Genomic DNA, 13,772 nt, shown 5'->3' with positions numbered 1-13,772 from the left:
CAGAATGGAGTGGAGACCTAATCGGAATGGAGCCCAGAATTGACACAGAGCTTTCTGAGACAAAGCGCACACCTAGCCTAGATAGAGCGCAGACCTAACCGCGACAGAATCCAGAACTACACAACTACAGACGTAACCGAAATATAGCGCAAACACAACCGGGACAGAATCAAGGTCTACACGGGATACAGCACAGACCTAGCCGAGATAGAGCGCATACCTAACCGGGACAGAGTGCAGACCTAACCCAGAGTTAATCGAGACAAAACGTAGACATAGCCAAAGGAAAATACAGACATAAACGAGACTGCAAATACTGAGAATGCCGAGAATATTGATTAAAAATTCTAATTTTCAGTAGTGAATGGAATACGATTGTCATTTTAGTAACATCGTAAAGTTCAGAGTAGTTTATTATAGTAGAGTTGCAATTCAAGGTTTCAATCGATAATCTGATCATAAGAAGAAACAATAGATATCTCAAATATTGGAAAGGTATTAAACCATAAATAATTGGAGGTGTACATTAAAAATTGATAAGATAGTCATCCAAGTTTTATTTGAGAAACAAAATTACTAATCGTGTGGTTTAAACAATATTCTTATTAGTTGAATTACAATACATTTATGATAATTTCTATTTTACATTATGTTTTACGGTAGTGGTTGATCTGCTCATTCTAAGTTATCGTTGAAATCACTCTGTAAACGAAAACGGCAAATTAACATTTTGATAAAAATATTTTCATAAAAATTCTGTTATTTATGAAACTTCAATTCACCAGAAACTTAAACAGCTCTACGTTTTGCGGTTTACTGCCATGTTCATTGTCTCCATTATTCGATATTAATAATATTTCTGGTATTTCTTTCTGCTCGTCATTGACATTTCCAACAAGGTCCTGTATGTCGTTAATATTTCTCTTTTTTCCTTCGTCTCCATTTTCATTATTATTTTGATCCCTGTAAAAAAGGTAAGTTATTTATTATTCTATCGAAAAACTTCTTAAGACAAATTTTTACTATTTGCATATAATAACAGGAAAATATTTGTTCAGTCATTTTTTCACACAATATCAAGGGAATTATATACAAGGGGATAATCTAGTCAATAATAATACTAATCTAATACTAATATACATATATAATATATCCACCCATCACCAACCACACGCAATAACAATACTTGTGTTTATAAACATATTTACTCTCTTGTACATTCTTTATTATATTAAAATACACTCTTCTCTTGGATTTTTTTTTCATTATATTGTCTCTGAACAGGATTGAAATAGTTCGAACAATAAAAATGTTTGGAGTTACTTCACCTTATTACAGTTTTTTAATCGTCACAAAAGGACATTTAAACAGTCCATTTCACGGTACTATTTACGGCGATACTACTTACCTAATTGACTCGTCACCAATCGTATGTGCATTTAGTTCATTGTTCTCCCAATGCTGTGGAGGATACGTTTTTATTTTGAAAGGTCTGTCCCATCTTTCTCTATATTTGGTAGACATCAAGGGCCGAGCGATTAGACGAGACAATATCCATTGTTCCTTTGGGATCGAAGGCACATCTTGCTGCACATCGTTCATCGTTTTCGATGCAACGAAATACGCGTTGTTGTTATGTCCACCGCTGCGTTTACCATGAGCTGTAATTATTGCAATTTCGTAAAACTCATTCTTGATCACAGTAAGAAAATTATTTTCATTTTATATTTTCTAATATGTTTCATCGAACGAAAAGTACATGTTACATTGTTATAATAAGATGCATTATAATTATTGCAATATTCACTGATTCGTTACGCAGAATAAATTCACGAAAATATTCTACTGTTTTCGTAGACGTAACGTCTGTTACCTTAAACCAACAGTGATATTTTTGAGTGAAAACCGAATGCTCCTAAAGGTATTTTTCTAAAACCGAAACCGGACCTTCCATTCGAATTGAACAAACTATGGATCGATAGACTTGTACAAACATATTTTCAAAACACATGTACTATCGTTTGTTACAAGGAATGATTATTCCAGCATAACCCGAAGCATTCGGTTGGTTTGGTTCAAAAATTTTTATGCAGAAAATCAATATTTTAAAGCAGTCAATTCAGTTGTCTAATGTAAATTTTAAATACCATAGAGCATCCAAGGGATTGACACAAGACACAATTGAGTTCACGGTCATTTGCTAATAAAAATGAATTACTTTAAATGATTGACTATTGTATGGGCTGCATCACTTTTTCGAGGAGATTGTGACTGGAATTATGGCAGATCCTATTCATGAAGTGACCATTTCCTCAGATGGGAAAACAATGTTTCTATTGTAGTATATCTATCCTGAATGTTCTTGAGATGGCCCCTAAACGAATAAAACCTGCTATAACTTCAGACGTAATCTCCTTGCATGCGTACTATTGATGCTATAGTGTTATCGAATCAAAGTTTTATCGACATCGTAATAATGTAACATGAATAGCGTAAGATTTGTGTACTCTTAAATACTGTAGTTACTATAAACATATTACACTGTTTTCTCATTTCTAAAATATCTTAAATTAATAATTTTTCAAATTTTTTATATAGTAATTACATTCACAAATACTTTTTGGTATAGTTTTGATTATATCATGCTTGCAATTATGGCCATAGTTGGCGTAGAAATAAATAAAGACGTACCTCCCCAACATGAATGCCCATAGCTCAGACAAGAACCTGAAACAAGCAGTATTTCATGATGAATATTTTAATTTCTAGATAAACAAAAAATGATGTTCTTTATTGACTGCAGTAGTTATTATATACAAGGGATAAAAATAATTATAATGCTTGTTGTAATTAGTAATTGATAATAACTCAAAGTAATTTATAGTTATAGTAGTTGTTAATGTTATTATGGTAAAAAGAAGTACACTTTTTATTTGATAATTGATAATAATTTAGAATACATTATATTTATACTGCTAGTTAGTGTTAACAGTTTTTACACATCGAATCATTGCATACTTATGAATTTAGGTAACGAAATACATATATATTTTATACATATAACAAGTACAATGGATAACGATAAAAAGGTGAAAAAAAGTACGGACTAAAAAGGACAAGAAGTGAATTGAAAACTAAGTGTATTATATAATATGTGAATGTATAGTTTGTGAATGGGTGACGTGCATGCAGGATGCTCATATTTTCTAACATACGCGTTTAATAAAAATCTAAGGTGGACGAGTGAATCTCATTAAGGTTCTTTAAATTATGTTTAACACAATACAACTGCGGGTACTTTCACGGTGGACTGGCTTAATTAAAAATTCAACAGCGCGTCGAAGTGCTTCGTGCGCGAGAATGAAAAGTTTCGGGAATTTCACGTGACTCATATATGACGAAACATGGAAGGATGTGCATACAGTTCGCCATCAATTGACTTTTACGTAATTTCATTACACGAGTTAAACTTCCATATTCATATACATACCGCCCGAATAAAGCTCTAATTTTTATCATTAAAACAAACAAAGTTGGAATTTATTGACGTTTGTAAACACGATATTGTTTGAACAAACGTTATTACAGTCAATTTGACATTAATCGGATTGATAAGTGAGTAAATAAGTTTAATTGAAAAGTTTGATGTAACAAATTTATTAATTATTAATTAAATCTGATATAACAGTCTTTTTGAGTTTCCTTATACAATTTTTTGCTAGTGTCGATTTTATTAAAATTATAAAATATATTAATAACAAGTAAAATTGAATATATGAAATTAAATTAATAAATACATGATGTATTGATTTTTGGAAATGTTTACATTACAATTTATAATTCTATGTTTTATATTCAACAAATGTGGAAAGCATTGCAATATCTTCTGCAATTATTAGTAACAATTTTCAAGAATTGTAAAAAAGTAATATCGTAAATGTCCCGTGTGAAATAGTAATTCGAAAAGAGTTAAAAATATTCCAGACAACGTGTGTACTGAATTCTGGTCGTTTGAAGAAAGTTAGACTTTCTCAAACATATTTCCCTTCACCATTTGTTTTCTATTTTCCATCTAACAAAATAATATACTGTATCTTAGATGTTCCACAGTCACTGTGTATATACACTACATTAAAAATAATGTTCTTCTACGGAAACTTCAAAATAAAGAAGATTATTTACGACAACTTCTCTAAGAATGGAAAAACAGTACGTCTATTGAAAAAGTACAGAAAACTGATAAACTACTAATATTTGTAAGTTCTACGAAAGAAAACGGAAAAGAGATTAAAGAAGATATAGCAATATATATTGAAATAAATATAAAGTCGTGCAATTTTAATGTTTTTATATAAGATAACACATAGTAATAGATTAGGGAGATTTTCCTGAACGAAAAGAATTAAAACATGACTTGATTTTAATTATTTTGAATTATACACTATTTTAAATGTGTCTGAAAAATTTTTAACTACATATAATTAAAAATAGAAAGAGATTGTATCGATCCCATTCCGAATGAGAGAATTTCATCAGTCTTTACCTATCATCATTATCTATGGAATACATATTCTTTTCAAACTTTTTACCCTTTTGTCGATTAGAATACGCATACATAAATAAAAATGTAACATAGACACTATAAAGATTGACTCTTAGAGCTTATTCTATGAAAAATTGATGGCTAAAATTATCCAATAAAAATGTGACTCTGAATTTCAAAGTTACAGATGAATTTTGTAGGAAATGCTTTAAACGTATCTTCAAAAGATACATAAATTTATCTGTCAAAGTCGTGACAAATAGTATTTATTACCTTGTATTCGATACACCTAATTATACCTACCTATAGATTAGATACCACTGAAAAGTTATAGAAATGTAAAAACTAACATGACCGAATATTGTATGTAACACGTTCAATTGACACTGTCGTTCAAAACAATACGCATAAAAGAGACGTGTGAGATTCTATTTTCATATCTGGTTGCATCGACTATGTGACAAAGGCGACAATTGGCTTTCTGATTTCTATGTTTATGACGTATCACTATAGCGTTCCTACTTTCTTAGTTTGCTTCTCACTGTCTTTCTAGTAAGGCGAATCGGTGATGCAAACGAAAACTACTTTTTGTTCTGTCATCCATGTCCAGCGAATGCGTACACGTTATCACACGACAAGATACGTGAGGCTGACATGAAATATTAGTATACAGAATGAGAAGAGTTTAAACAAAAATCGTATTATTTAATCCTAATTCCAACAAATATTTTTATGTTATTGAAAATTTTCGATGTACAAAATAAAATATTTAAAAGGGTGAACCTAAATGTCTCTGTTATTTCTTAAATATATGAGACCATGTTAAATATGTTTAAAGGGACAAAAATATGCTAATAGGAAGTAAATTAACTCGAGTTTGTACTTTTCGAAGTATCAAGGTTGTCGAAACATGAAGTACAGTTCTCTCAATGATCAAAAAAAGATATTAAATTTCGTATTTTGTAACGTTAAATAAATTCAAAAATATAGTGGTATAGTTTCCATTCCTAAATTTATAATCTTTTTCGAGCAGAGTTGTTTATTTTTTCACGAAGATTCTATCACTTGTTTGTTTAAGGACCTATCATTGAAAGCTTGAACTGATACGACAGCAAAACCTCAGCTTCCAAGGATTAGCTGCAACAGGTTACTAGTACTGAACTCCTGAAAATGCCTAAAGTAGTTAATCTTATACGAATAAACGGGGATTTCGTAAATACAATTAAAATTTAACGCGTTCGATGGAAACGAACTCTATACAGGAACCACGAATGATTCTATTAACGAAGTTGCAGGAACCTCGTTATTATTGCTTATGTTAAGCTAGTCTTTCTATTATGTGTGAGTTACGCATTTAATAACAACCTTTCAATCAAGAATAATAATATTTAGAAAATTGTGTGAAGCGTGTCGGTATGTCACTTCTAAGTTGCTCAATAAGTTTTGTCGTTTGACAAAATTTACTGAACAACCTATTAGGTTGTTTGTTACAACCCATATAAGAATACAATTATTTACGGCGTAATTAAATGAAAACCCTATTATACAATTTTAATAGGATTAAGAGATTCATTTACAAGTTTGTACTGTCGAATTTTTAAATAATTTATTGCGTTTCGGGTAAATTGAATTATTAAGGATAAGTATTATTAAAAATGTTCTCACATATTTAAGTATACCTAAAGTACCTGTTTTAATATTTTTATTTATTATTTTTAAATTAAGTTATTTATTAGCATACTTTGGTTAATTTTTAATATTTATAAGAAATTTTTAGAAATATACTTAAACAATAAAATTCTACATAATTAAAGCTAGTTTACAGAATTTATTATAATTACTTGAGCTCAATCACTTAAGATCACAGTTATGTAATTACCTCTATTTTATTGTTAAAGTATATTTAAATAAAAGGGAGAACTTTTTTCATTTGCGAAAGAAAGATACGAGGAAGATCTTTTTTTATCTACATTTCTTTATAAATTTCAAATTAATGTTCACAAAGTATGATTCTCAGTAGGGAACATTTACATCGAATAATAACATGAACTAATGGGAAATGATATTAAAGGACGCAGTTGTATACAACTTGAATAATATAATATACTTTTAAGCTCTATGGTTCAAAACGCAATAAAATGTTCCAAGTAATACCTCTCTGTAATAAAAATATGACTGATTATTATTATATTCGTGACTTAATTATAAAATTATTTTCAAATAAAGCACATGGGTGTATACTACAATTAACCGAAACAAACAATAAAGTATAAAATCAAGAGTCAACACATTATGAAGGAAATTTCCTCAATTTGCCCTTTGTAGTTCTTATTATCAAGCTAAATATTCAAAATAGTAAACAATTTACTCCATGAGGGTGTGTGAAGAAATAGAAACGAATGAAAGCAAAAAACCAGGAGTAATTATTTTTAAACACGATCAGTAATTCTTTCTTAATTACTTATTTAAAGTTCGAGACAAATCATGTAAACCTAAAAAGGTGTATAATTTTTTAACGCGTAGATTGTTGTTCCTGTGTATCGCGATCTCACGTTTTATTGGATTTTGCAGAACTTCGGCGATCTATAACGCGCTTAATAAATACAACGCGGGGTGAGCGAAGCTAGTTCACTTTTAGAGCTCATAATTACTTTCCGCCTGAAAGCCGGATTAATTGCGGACGTCTTTTTCATATTTGTTTACATTCCGATATAATGTCAGGTACCGTGATTTTCTTCTTCGTGTACAAAGCTGCGAGCCATAAATAAAATAAAAGAAAACCAACGGATAAATTAAACGTGTTGTGGTGGGAAAAATTATCGTTAAATGTATATTAGAATCTTTTTAAAGCGTTTTATATTTTCCGTCTTATTAGTAGGTGGTCGCTTAAAATGTAATAAAGTATCACTGAACCAAATACAGTAGTCCCTGACTACATGAAATTTTTATATTTATTATTCTATCTTCACGAGAGTATTGTCAATGAATTGGTGGCGTTTTCTGAAGATAATTGAGTTCATATACTATCTAAATCGGATTATTTATAATTATACAAAATTTGAAGATTTGGTCCGTATAATGAAAATATTCCATAATAATTAAAAATATTTCGAATAAGTTTGTTTCGATTCATTTTTGCCGGGAAAACTTCACCATTAGTAATACTTATCCCATTTATCCTTCTCTTTATAAAATTTAATAACATACCATCCTACATAATATTACGAAGACGTAGAAAGTAAAAACATCAGTGATGTTTTGAAAACGATTCTATCTCGTTTTCAATCTTAAAGGATGATACCGGACCATTTGTTTATATACGTAAGAAATCTTCCATAATTAAATATTATCGAAGTTTAAAAATACCCACTATAAGAGTCAGTACATTTTCCGTCGTGAAAGTAATTTTCACAATAGATTGTGAAACGAGCATTAATTTTTAATTTTCAGTTGCATTTACTGTTAATTTCTAAAGGTTGGTTATATGCTTTGTTATGATTATAGGGCTAGCATAAAATTTATAGTGACTTGCATTAATATGCAAATGCTGTAGAAGTATATACACGGTGAACTATGAAATAATAATAATAATAATAATAATAATCACACGTTTTTACACTATATTTATATACAATATAAAATGTTAAGTAAAAGAAAATGATAGATAAAGAAACGAGGACGAGTTATAGAGCTACATACTGCTATTAATTTAACCTCAATTTAATCTTAATAAATGATACGGAAAAGTAGATCAGAAATTGTAGTTACATGAGACCCAAAGGTAATTTTGCTACATAAAATGAAACTTTATTACAAAATATTGTGAAATAGTTTATAATTCTTTTAATCGCATTTTTTTCTACAAAATGTTAGTAAGATTGGAAAAAATGGAATGGATATAAGCATATCTTTTGATTAGTTAATTGTAAGATATAGAAACTCATTTTGCAAAATTTACTAGTTTCTTCAGAGAAGTTTACGTTCATAGAATTTGTTGAAATAATAATCAAAGGATTTTCTTTAGTCTCTCTTGTCGATATCATTCACTTTCAGAGTTTTTTAAGGAAATACTTTTTCTGTAGTAGCTGTTAAAATTTTTAGACAATGAGAAATTTGATGTATGTTTTTAACGATGCTAACAATGATATGTATGGAAAGGCAACAGTAATGTAAAACTAAATGAGAAAATGCATGTGTAATGCTAATTTATGAATTTTCAAGTCTAATTATAAAGCAAACAGTACAAAATATAATACGGAATTTACCGTCAAGTCAATTCATTCGATTATAAATATTTTTATAATTCCTGTTTTAAAATAAGAAAATCGGAATCGCTACTTTACTTGAAAGTGAAGTAGGTAACAATTTTTATCTCAAGCTGATGACAATAAGAATTTATCACATAAAACAGAACATCGTTTGAAAACGGGAATTGTTGTAGTATTCTTTACTTTTAACAGACAAAAAATAATAGTACTGTTAAAATTTGTACGTACCAGCTGCGCAGCCTGCGAAGCAGAAAAGTATCATGAAAGACCAAGTGCGTATGTAAATCGTCACTGAAGTTTCCGAAGCGATCGCCATGTGATCAGTTGTGTTCTGCATCATTAATAAAGAAACGTATGGTTAACGGTTTGACAATTTTGTAATAAAAATACAAAATATTCAATAATATTATACTTTGTAATATATCTCTGGTACAATGCATATTTATATTAAATTAATAAATATTTGTTGTAATCTTCTAATGTTGTATCGACCTTAACGTTTTCCAGACAATTGGGAATCATTAATAATCATGGAATGTAACTATTATCAAAAATGTATATTTAGAATAATTAATAAATAATTATTAATATAAAATTACTATTTGTACCTAAATTTTCATTAAATGCGATTTCAAGGAAGAAAGAGAAACTTTGTAATATTTTGTAATTATTAATGTCGTGTACTGACTAGTAAATAAAAAATTAAAAAGATTGACACATATTTATTGTTGACTGAATACTTTATAACAGAAATTTTCGAATGGTCTGGAGTAAAGAATGTTTAATACCATGTTAAAATTAATTGCATTGATTGTTTTATAATTATAGAGAATACAATGTTTGTGCATTGACTCTATTGATTGTTTAGTAATTCACAGACCATGCAATTTGTGTTACAATATACCCGTATTCGCTTTTAAAATACATAAAATGATATTAAAAATCTGCTATGGATCCAGAAATGGTTTAAAATATGAAAGGAACGAAAATGTTTATATTTTTATGTTCGTTTTTTATGAAAAGTTAATTTCAATAAAAGTCATATAACAAAATGTATAAACAAAAGCTTATTCATTTTAATGTTACCAAAGCAGTGTTTCAAATTAAAATCGAGTGTAATAAAAAAATTCACTTTCTAGTATCATACTTTTTTTTCTCCAAATAAAACTAGTCAGTAAATTAATCTTTCGTTTTACGGCGCAAATGAAAAGTATATTACGTGTAACAGCAGGTTATACGAGTTAAGACTTATTAAAAGTCTTGCAACATGTAACAGTGTCATAAATTTTTAATAAATTAATCAGATTTTATTGAAACGTTTTACGAAGGCAGAAGCAAAGACTTATTGACACGGAAAAAGTCAGAAAATTGAAACAAAAATATGGTTTTGCAACTTTTGCATTACTGACAGAACCATTATTATGCTTCATATGTATGTATGTTTATCTAAAGGTTGATTTCATTATTTTACACAAATTATAACCAACATCCTACACGACAAGATTTTGCATTCAATGTAATTTTATCATAAAAAAAGTATGGAACAAAGAAAATATCATCTCTCCCCTCCGAACTATACATTTCCATACAGAATATAAGCAACTATTCCGTAAAAGAAAATATGCTCAATCTTGGTGACAAATTCTTTCACACCCTCCTCAAATTAGATCCCGTTTCATCCCTTAAGTCACTTGATCTCGTAACCTTTCATTTTGAAAGGAAAAGAATGTAAGGACCTAGCACAGGTAAGAAATAGGAGTCAAACAGGTAGTAATTTCCATACTTAAAGAAATAGAAAGAGTATCTCGAAACAGTCATATAGGAAGTAATACAAGAACAAACTAAAGTCTAAAGAATAATCTAGTAAAAGCAGATAACAATGAAATATTTTGTACACATTTCTATTCACATCGAATTCCCTTATTTCAACTATAAATTATTTCCTGCTTCTTCAGTTTCAACACATTCCCTATTTTATGTATCTACACATGTACTATTTTGATTTCATTTAATTTAACGTATACATCAAATAGGCAAATTAAATATTTAGAATAACATGTCACATATACATATACGACACTGCTTCATAACTCATTTATTTATATGAACATAAAATAACAAGTTATCGTTGTTACACATATGAGTTCTGTCAGTTTTCTCGAATTCTTAAATGTCTGCATTTAAAATTGATCTTGATTAAACATAGAGACCGCAATTATCTTTGTACATAGATTCTTTCCAAAGATATTCCGCTCTTACGTCTGAAGTAATTTTATCTAATCATTCCGTTAAGATTAACTCACGTGCTGTAATTATATAAGTAGAACTACAAATGTCTATGTCAAGAGGAAAATTCATAAGAGCATCCCAAATTCAAAAGAGCGGATCCCAAAAACTACTCGGAGGTAGATTAGATTGAATCCTATTGATGGGATTAAAATCTCGAGGCAAACTTCGCCCACTTTCCTTCAAAGCAGACTTTCTCTATACATCCTTTAACACAATCAGTCTCGGACGGTGGTTTTAATACACCATGGCTTTAATCTGGCCCTATTAATTGATCATTGAACTTTTATAATTAAAAAATTACAAGGAAAAAACCCCGGGAAATAAATATGAAATTTTCGAAATCGTGAATTCATAGTTAGTGAAAAATTTCATTAATAATAAAAAAGAGGACGTTTGTCGGTGTACATACGTATGTTAACAATTTGAAACGATAAATCATACTTCGTTGCCAGAAGATCAAAAGACACGTACTTAACTCTTTCATTGAAAGTAAATTTTTGTTCGTGTATTCAAATCTTCCATATTATATTATCACCTTTTTCTTTATTATATTTATTAATTTAACAGAATTCTTAATGGAGGCTCGAAATATCTAACTAAATTAAATAAACACATATTGCGACTGATACGTAACAGAGCGACCAATATTATTTAAAATTGCATTACAATGAAACGAATAATTCCATAACAACCTTTCCCCTTTCATTTGGTAAATATTTCACCAAATACTCCGTAATAACAACACAGAGTAAATTAAGTACACTTAATATCAACACGTAATCCAAATATCGACACTTTCAATTTATTTCTTCCACATGATTATTAAAACTCTGATAAATTTTGTTTTTATCTGTAGTAAACCACTTGTTTCAAATTTATTGATATTGGCAAGACTGTAATCGTTACGTTAATCGTGACAATGCATCGAGATTGTAGACAAATGTTACAATTTTATTTTAATTTAAAAAAAAAAATGTTAAAACAGCAATTATTTTGTTTTTCTATTACACTCTCGATCACTTCTATCTACATTGTTTCTATCCGCGATATTTGAATTCGAATGTTTTTGTATTAATCACTTATTCCTTAAGAATTTAAATACGAAAGAAACTGTTATTATTACAAAAGAAATACAATATACCGAGAGATAAAGTGCCCTACCGTTTTTATATTATTATATAAAGTGGGCAAGAGAAGAAGGTACAGACATTTTTATTATCCTTTAATGTGAGCGTCGAAAAGTATGACGATAATTACGATATTTACCTTACAGTTTGGCAGATAAATTTGCGAGCTACGGATGTGATTAGCAAAGATATGCAGAAGCTCTCAGGACTGACAATGAGTGTATTAAGTTGATCGCTGTTCACCTTGGATTAGAGAAAAAAAGACCGGTACGGAACCAGGAGGTTTGCAACGACGAAGTAGCTGGATCAGTTGCACGGGTTCACCAATTCGAAATTCTACGCTCCGCCTGCGGAGGATCTCGATCGAAGGGCTCGACGAGTAAACTCGAAGGTGGCAGGTCGCGCGTCGGGTGCTTTTATAGATGCGTCAGATACATTGTGGAGCATGGTGGTGCATAGTGGGGCTGGTGATCCATGCGCCTCCGGAGCGCGCACCTTGCGTCGACGGATAGGACTATCCTGTTCCACAAGATCAGACAGCAGGGCGATGTGCATGTTTTTAAGAATTACGGATTCGCGTTTCCCAATTTTCCTGGGACCTCTGTCACGGTAGGAAATAAAATATTTTCTATCAGAGGAGGTACAATTGAGAAGCAAACGGATGAAATCAGGATTGTCACGAAACAGCTTTGTAAAGGGAATCAATTTTTAATCCATCGATGTTATGAATTTTAAATTTCCTTGAATTTATTTACAGTATTTTATTTAAAGTATACGTGGTCTTCGTTATTACTATGGAAGATTTTAGATGATAACTAGATCACAATAATACCTCTGAGCAACACAGGTATGACACAAACTTTACTTTTACTATAAAATTTCTTTTTAGAAAATAAACATTTGCACGAAGAGATTAAATGAAACGTAAAATAGATATTAGACTATTTATGTTAACTTCGGTCTGTATACTTGGCCAAAACTTTAAATGGTTTCACTACGAATTATATAGGATGATTTTTAAAAAAGTGATTGAAAAATTCAGAGGAAGAATATATCAAAATTAAGAAGAAAGTAAATGATTTGATCATATAGTATAATAATAACAAATTACATAGAAACAAATGGAGAAATAAATAAAAATACGAAAAAGTCTGAGTCTTAAGATTTTACAGAATTTTTCTTCTTTCAAAACTGAGATTTTTCACGAAAAAAACTTATTGCAGGCACAATTTATGATATGAAATGTTCATAAACACTTGTTCGACGAAATGTGTTCTGATACCAGGAATTAAAATGAGACGCGAATTTGGTGAGAATGAAACATAGGCAAAACGAAATTCAATTACGTGGGGAGAGTAGGCCTATCGCCTCTCTTAAATTGCGTACAATGAAGGAAAATCTGTAGGATACGTGTCAGGCTTGATGAAACTTTGAAATACGCACCCTCGTGACGTCGAATTAAATTGTTACACACAGTATTAGAGATTCAAATTGTTGGTAATGCTTTCATTGAGTCTAGAATAAAAGAAATAAAATTTTACTTCG

The 13,772-nt window shown here is 29.9% G+C and overlaps 1 protein-coding gene across 2 annotated transcripts; it reads right to left on the bottom strand.

Annotated features, from left to right (window-relative positions):
- Nucleotides 1-537: 537 nt before the first annotated feature.
- Ccha1 (neuropeptide CCHamide 1) lies at nt 538-12,599 on the bottom strand. Of its 2 annotated transcripts, none has more exons than XM_076306915.1 (6): nt 12,367-12,599; nt 9,040-9,142; nt 2,692-2,727; nt 1,409-1,661; nt 783-963; nt 538-702 (listed from the first exon to the last, which is right to left on the bottom strand). In XM_076306915.1, exons 2-6 carry the CDS (start codon nt 9,125-9,127, stop codon nt 676-678), a joined length of 585 nt encoding a protein of 194 aa, XP_076163030.1. In that variant the 5' UTR covers nt 9,128-9,142; nt 12,367-12,599; the 3' UTR covers nt 538-675. The 2 variants fall into 2 exon arrangements, with proteins under 2 accessions (XP_076163030.1, XP_076163031.1); XM_076306916.1 differs by having other exon boundaries at nt 12,471-12,599.
- Between the last annotated feature and the right edge of the window lie 1,173 nt (nt 12,600-13,772).

This window comes from Ptiloglossa arizonensis, chromosome 3 (genome assembly GCF_051014685.1).
Source record: "Ptiloglossa arizonensis isolate GNS036 chromosome 3, iyPtiAriz1_principal, whole genome shotgun sequence".
Taxonomy (NCBI): domain Eukaryota; kingdom Metazoa; phylum Arthropoda; class Insecta; order Hymenoptera; family Colletidae; genus Ptiloglossa; species Ptiloglossa arizonensis.
This window is presented reverse-complemented; position numbering and strand designations above follow the sequence as displayed.

Coding starts and splice junctions, on each gene's coding strand:
- Ccha1 (XM_076306915.1), bottom strand. CDS start 9,127: ATGGCGATCGCTTCGGAAACTTCAGTGACGATTTACATACGCACTTGG. Junction 964..1,408: donor ATTGGTGACGAGTCAATTAG/GTAAGTAGTATC, acceptor CCTTTTTTACAG/GGATCAAAATAATAATGAAA. Junction 703..782: donor TAGAGCTGTTTAAGTTTCTG/GTGAATTGAAGT, acceptor TTTCGTTTACAG/AGTGATTTCAACGATAACTT.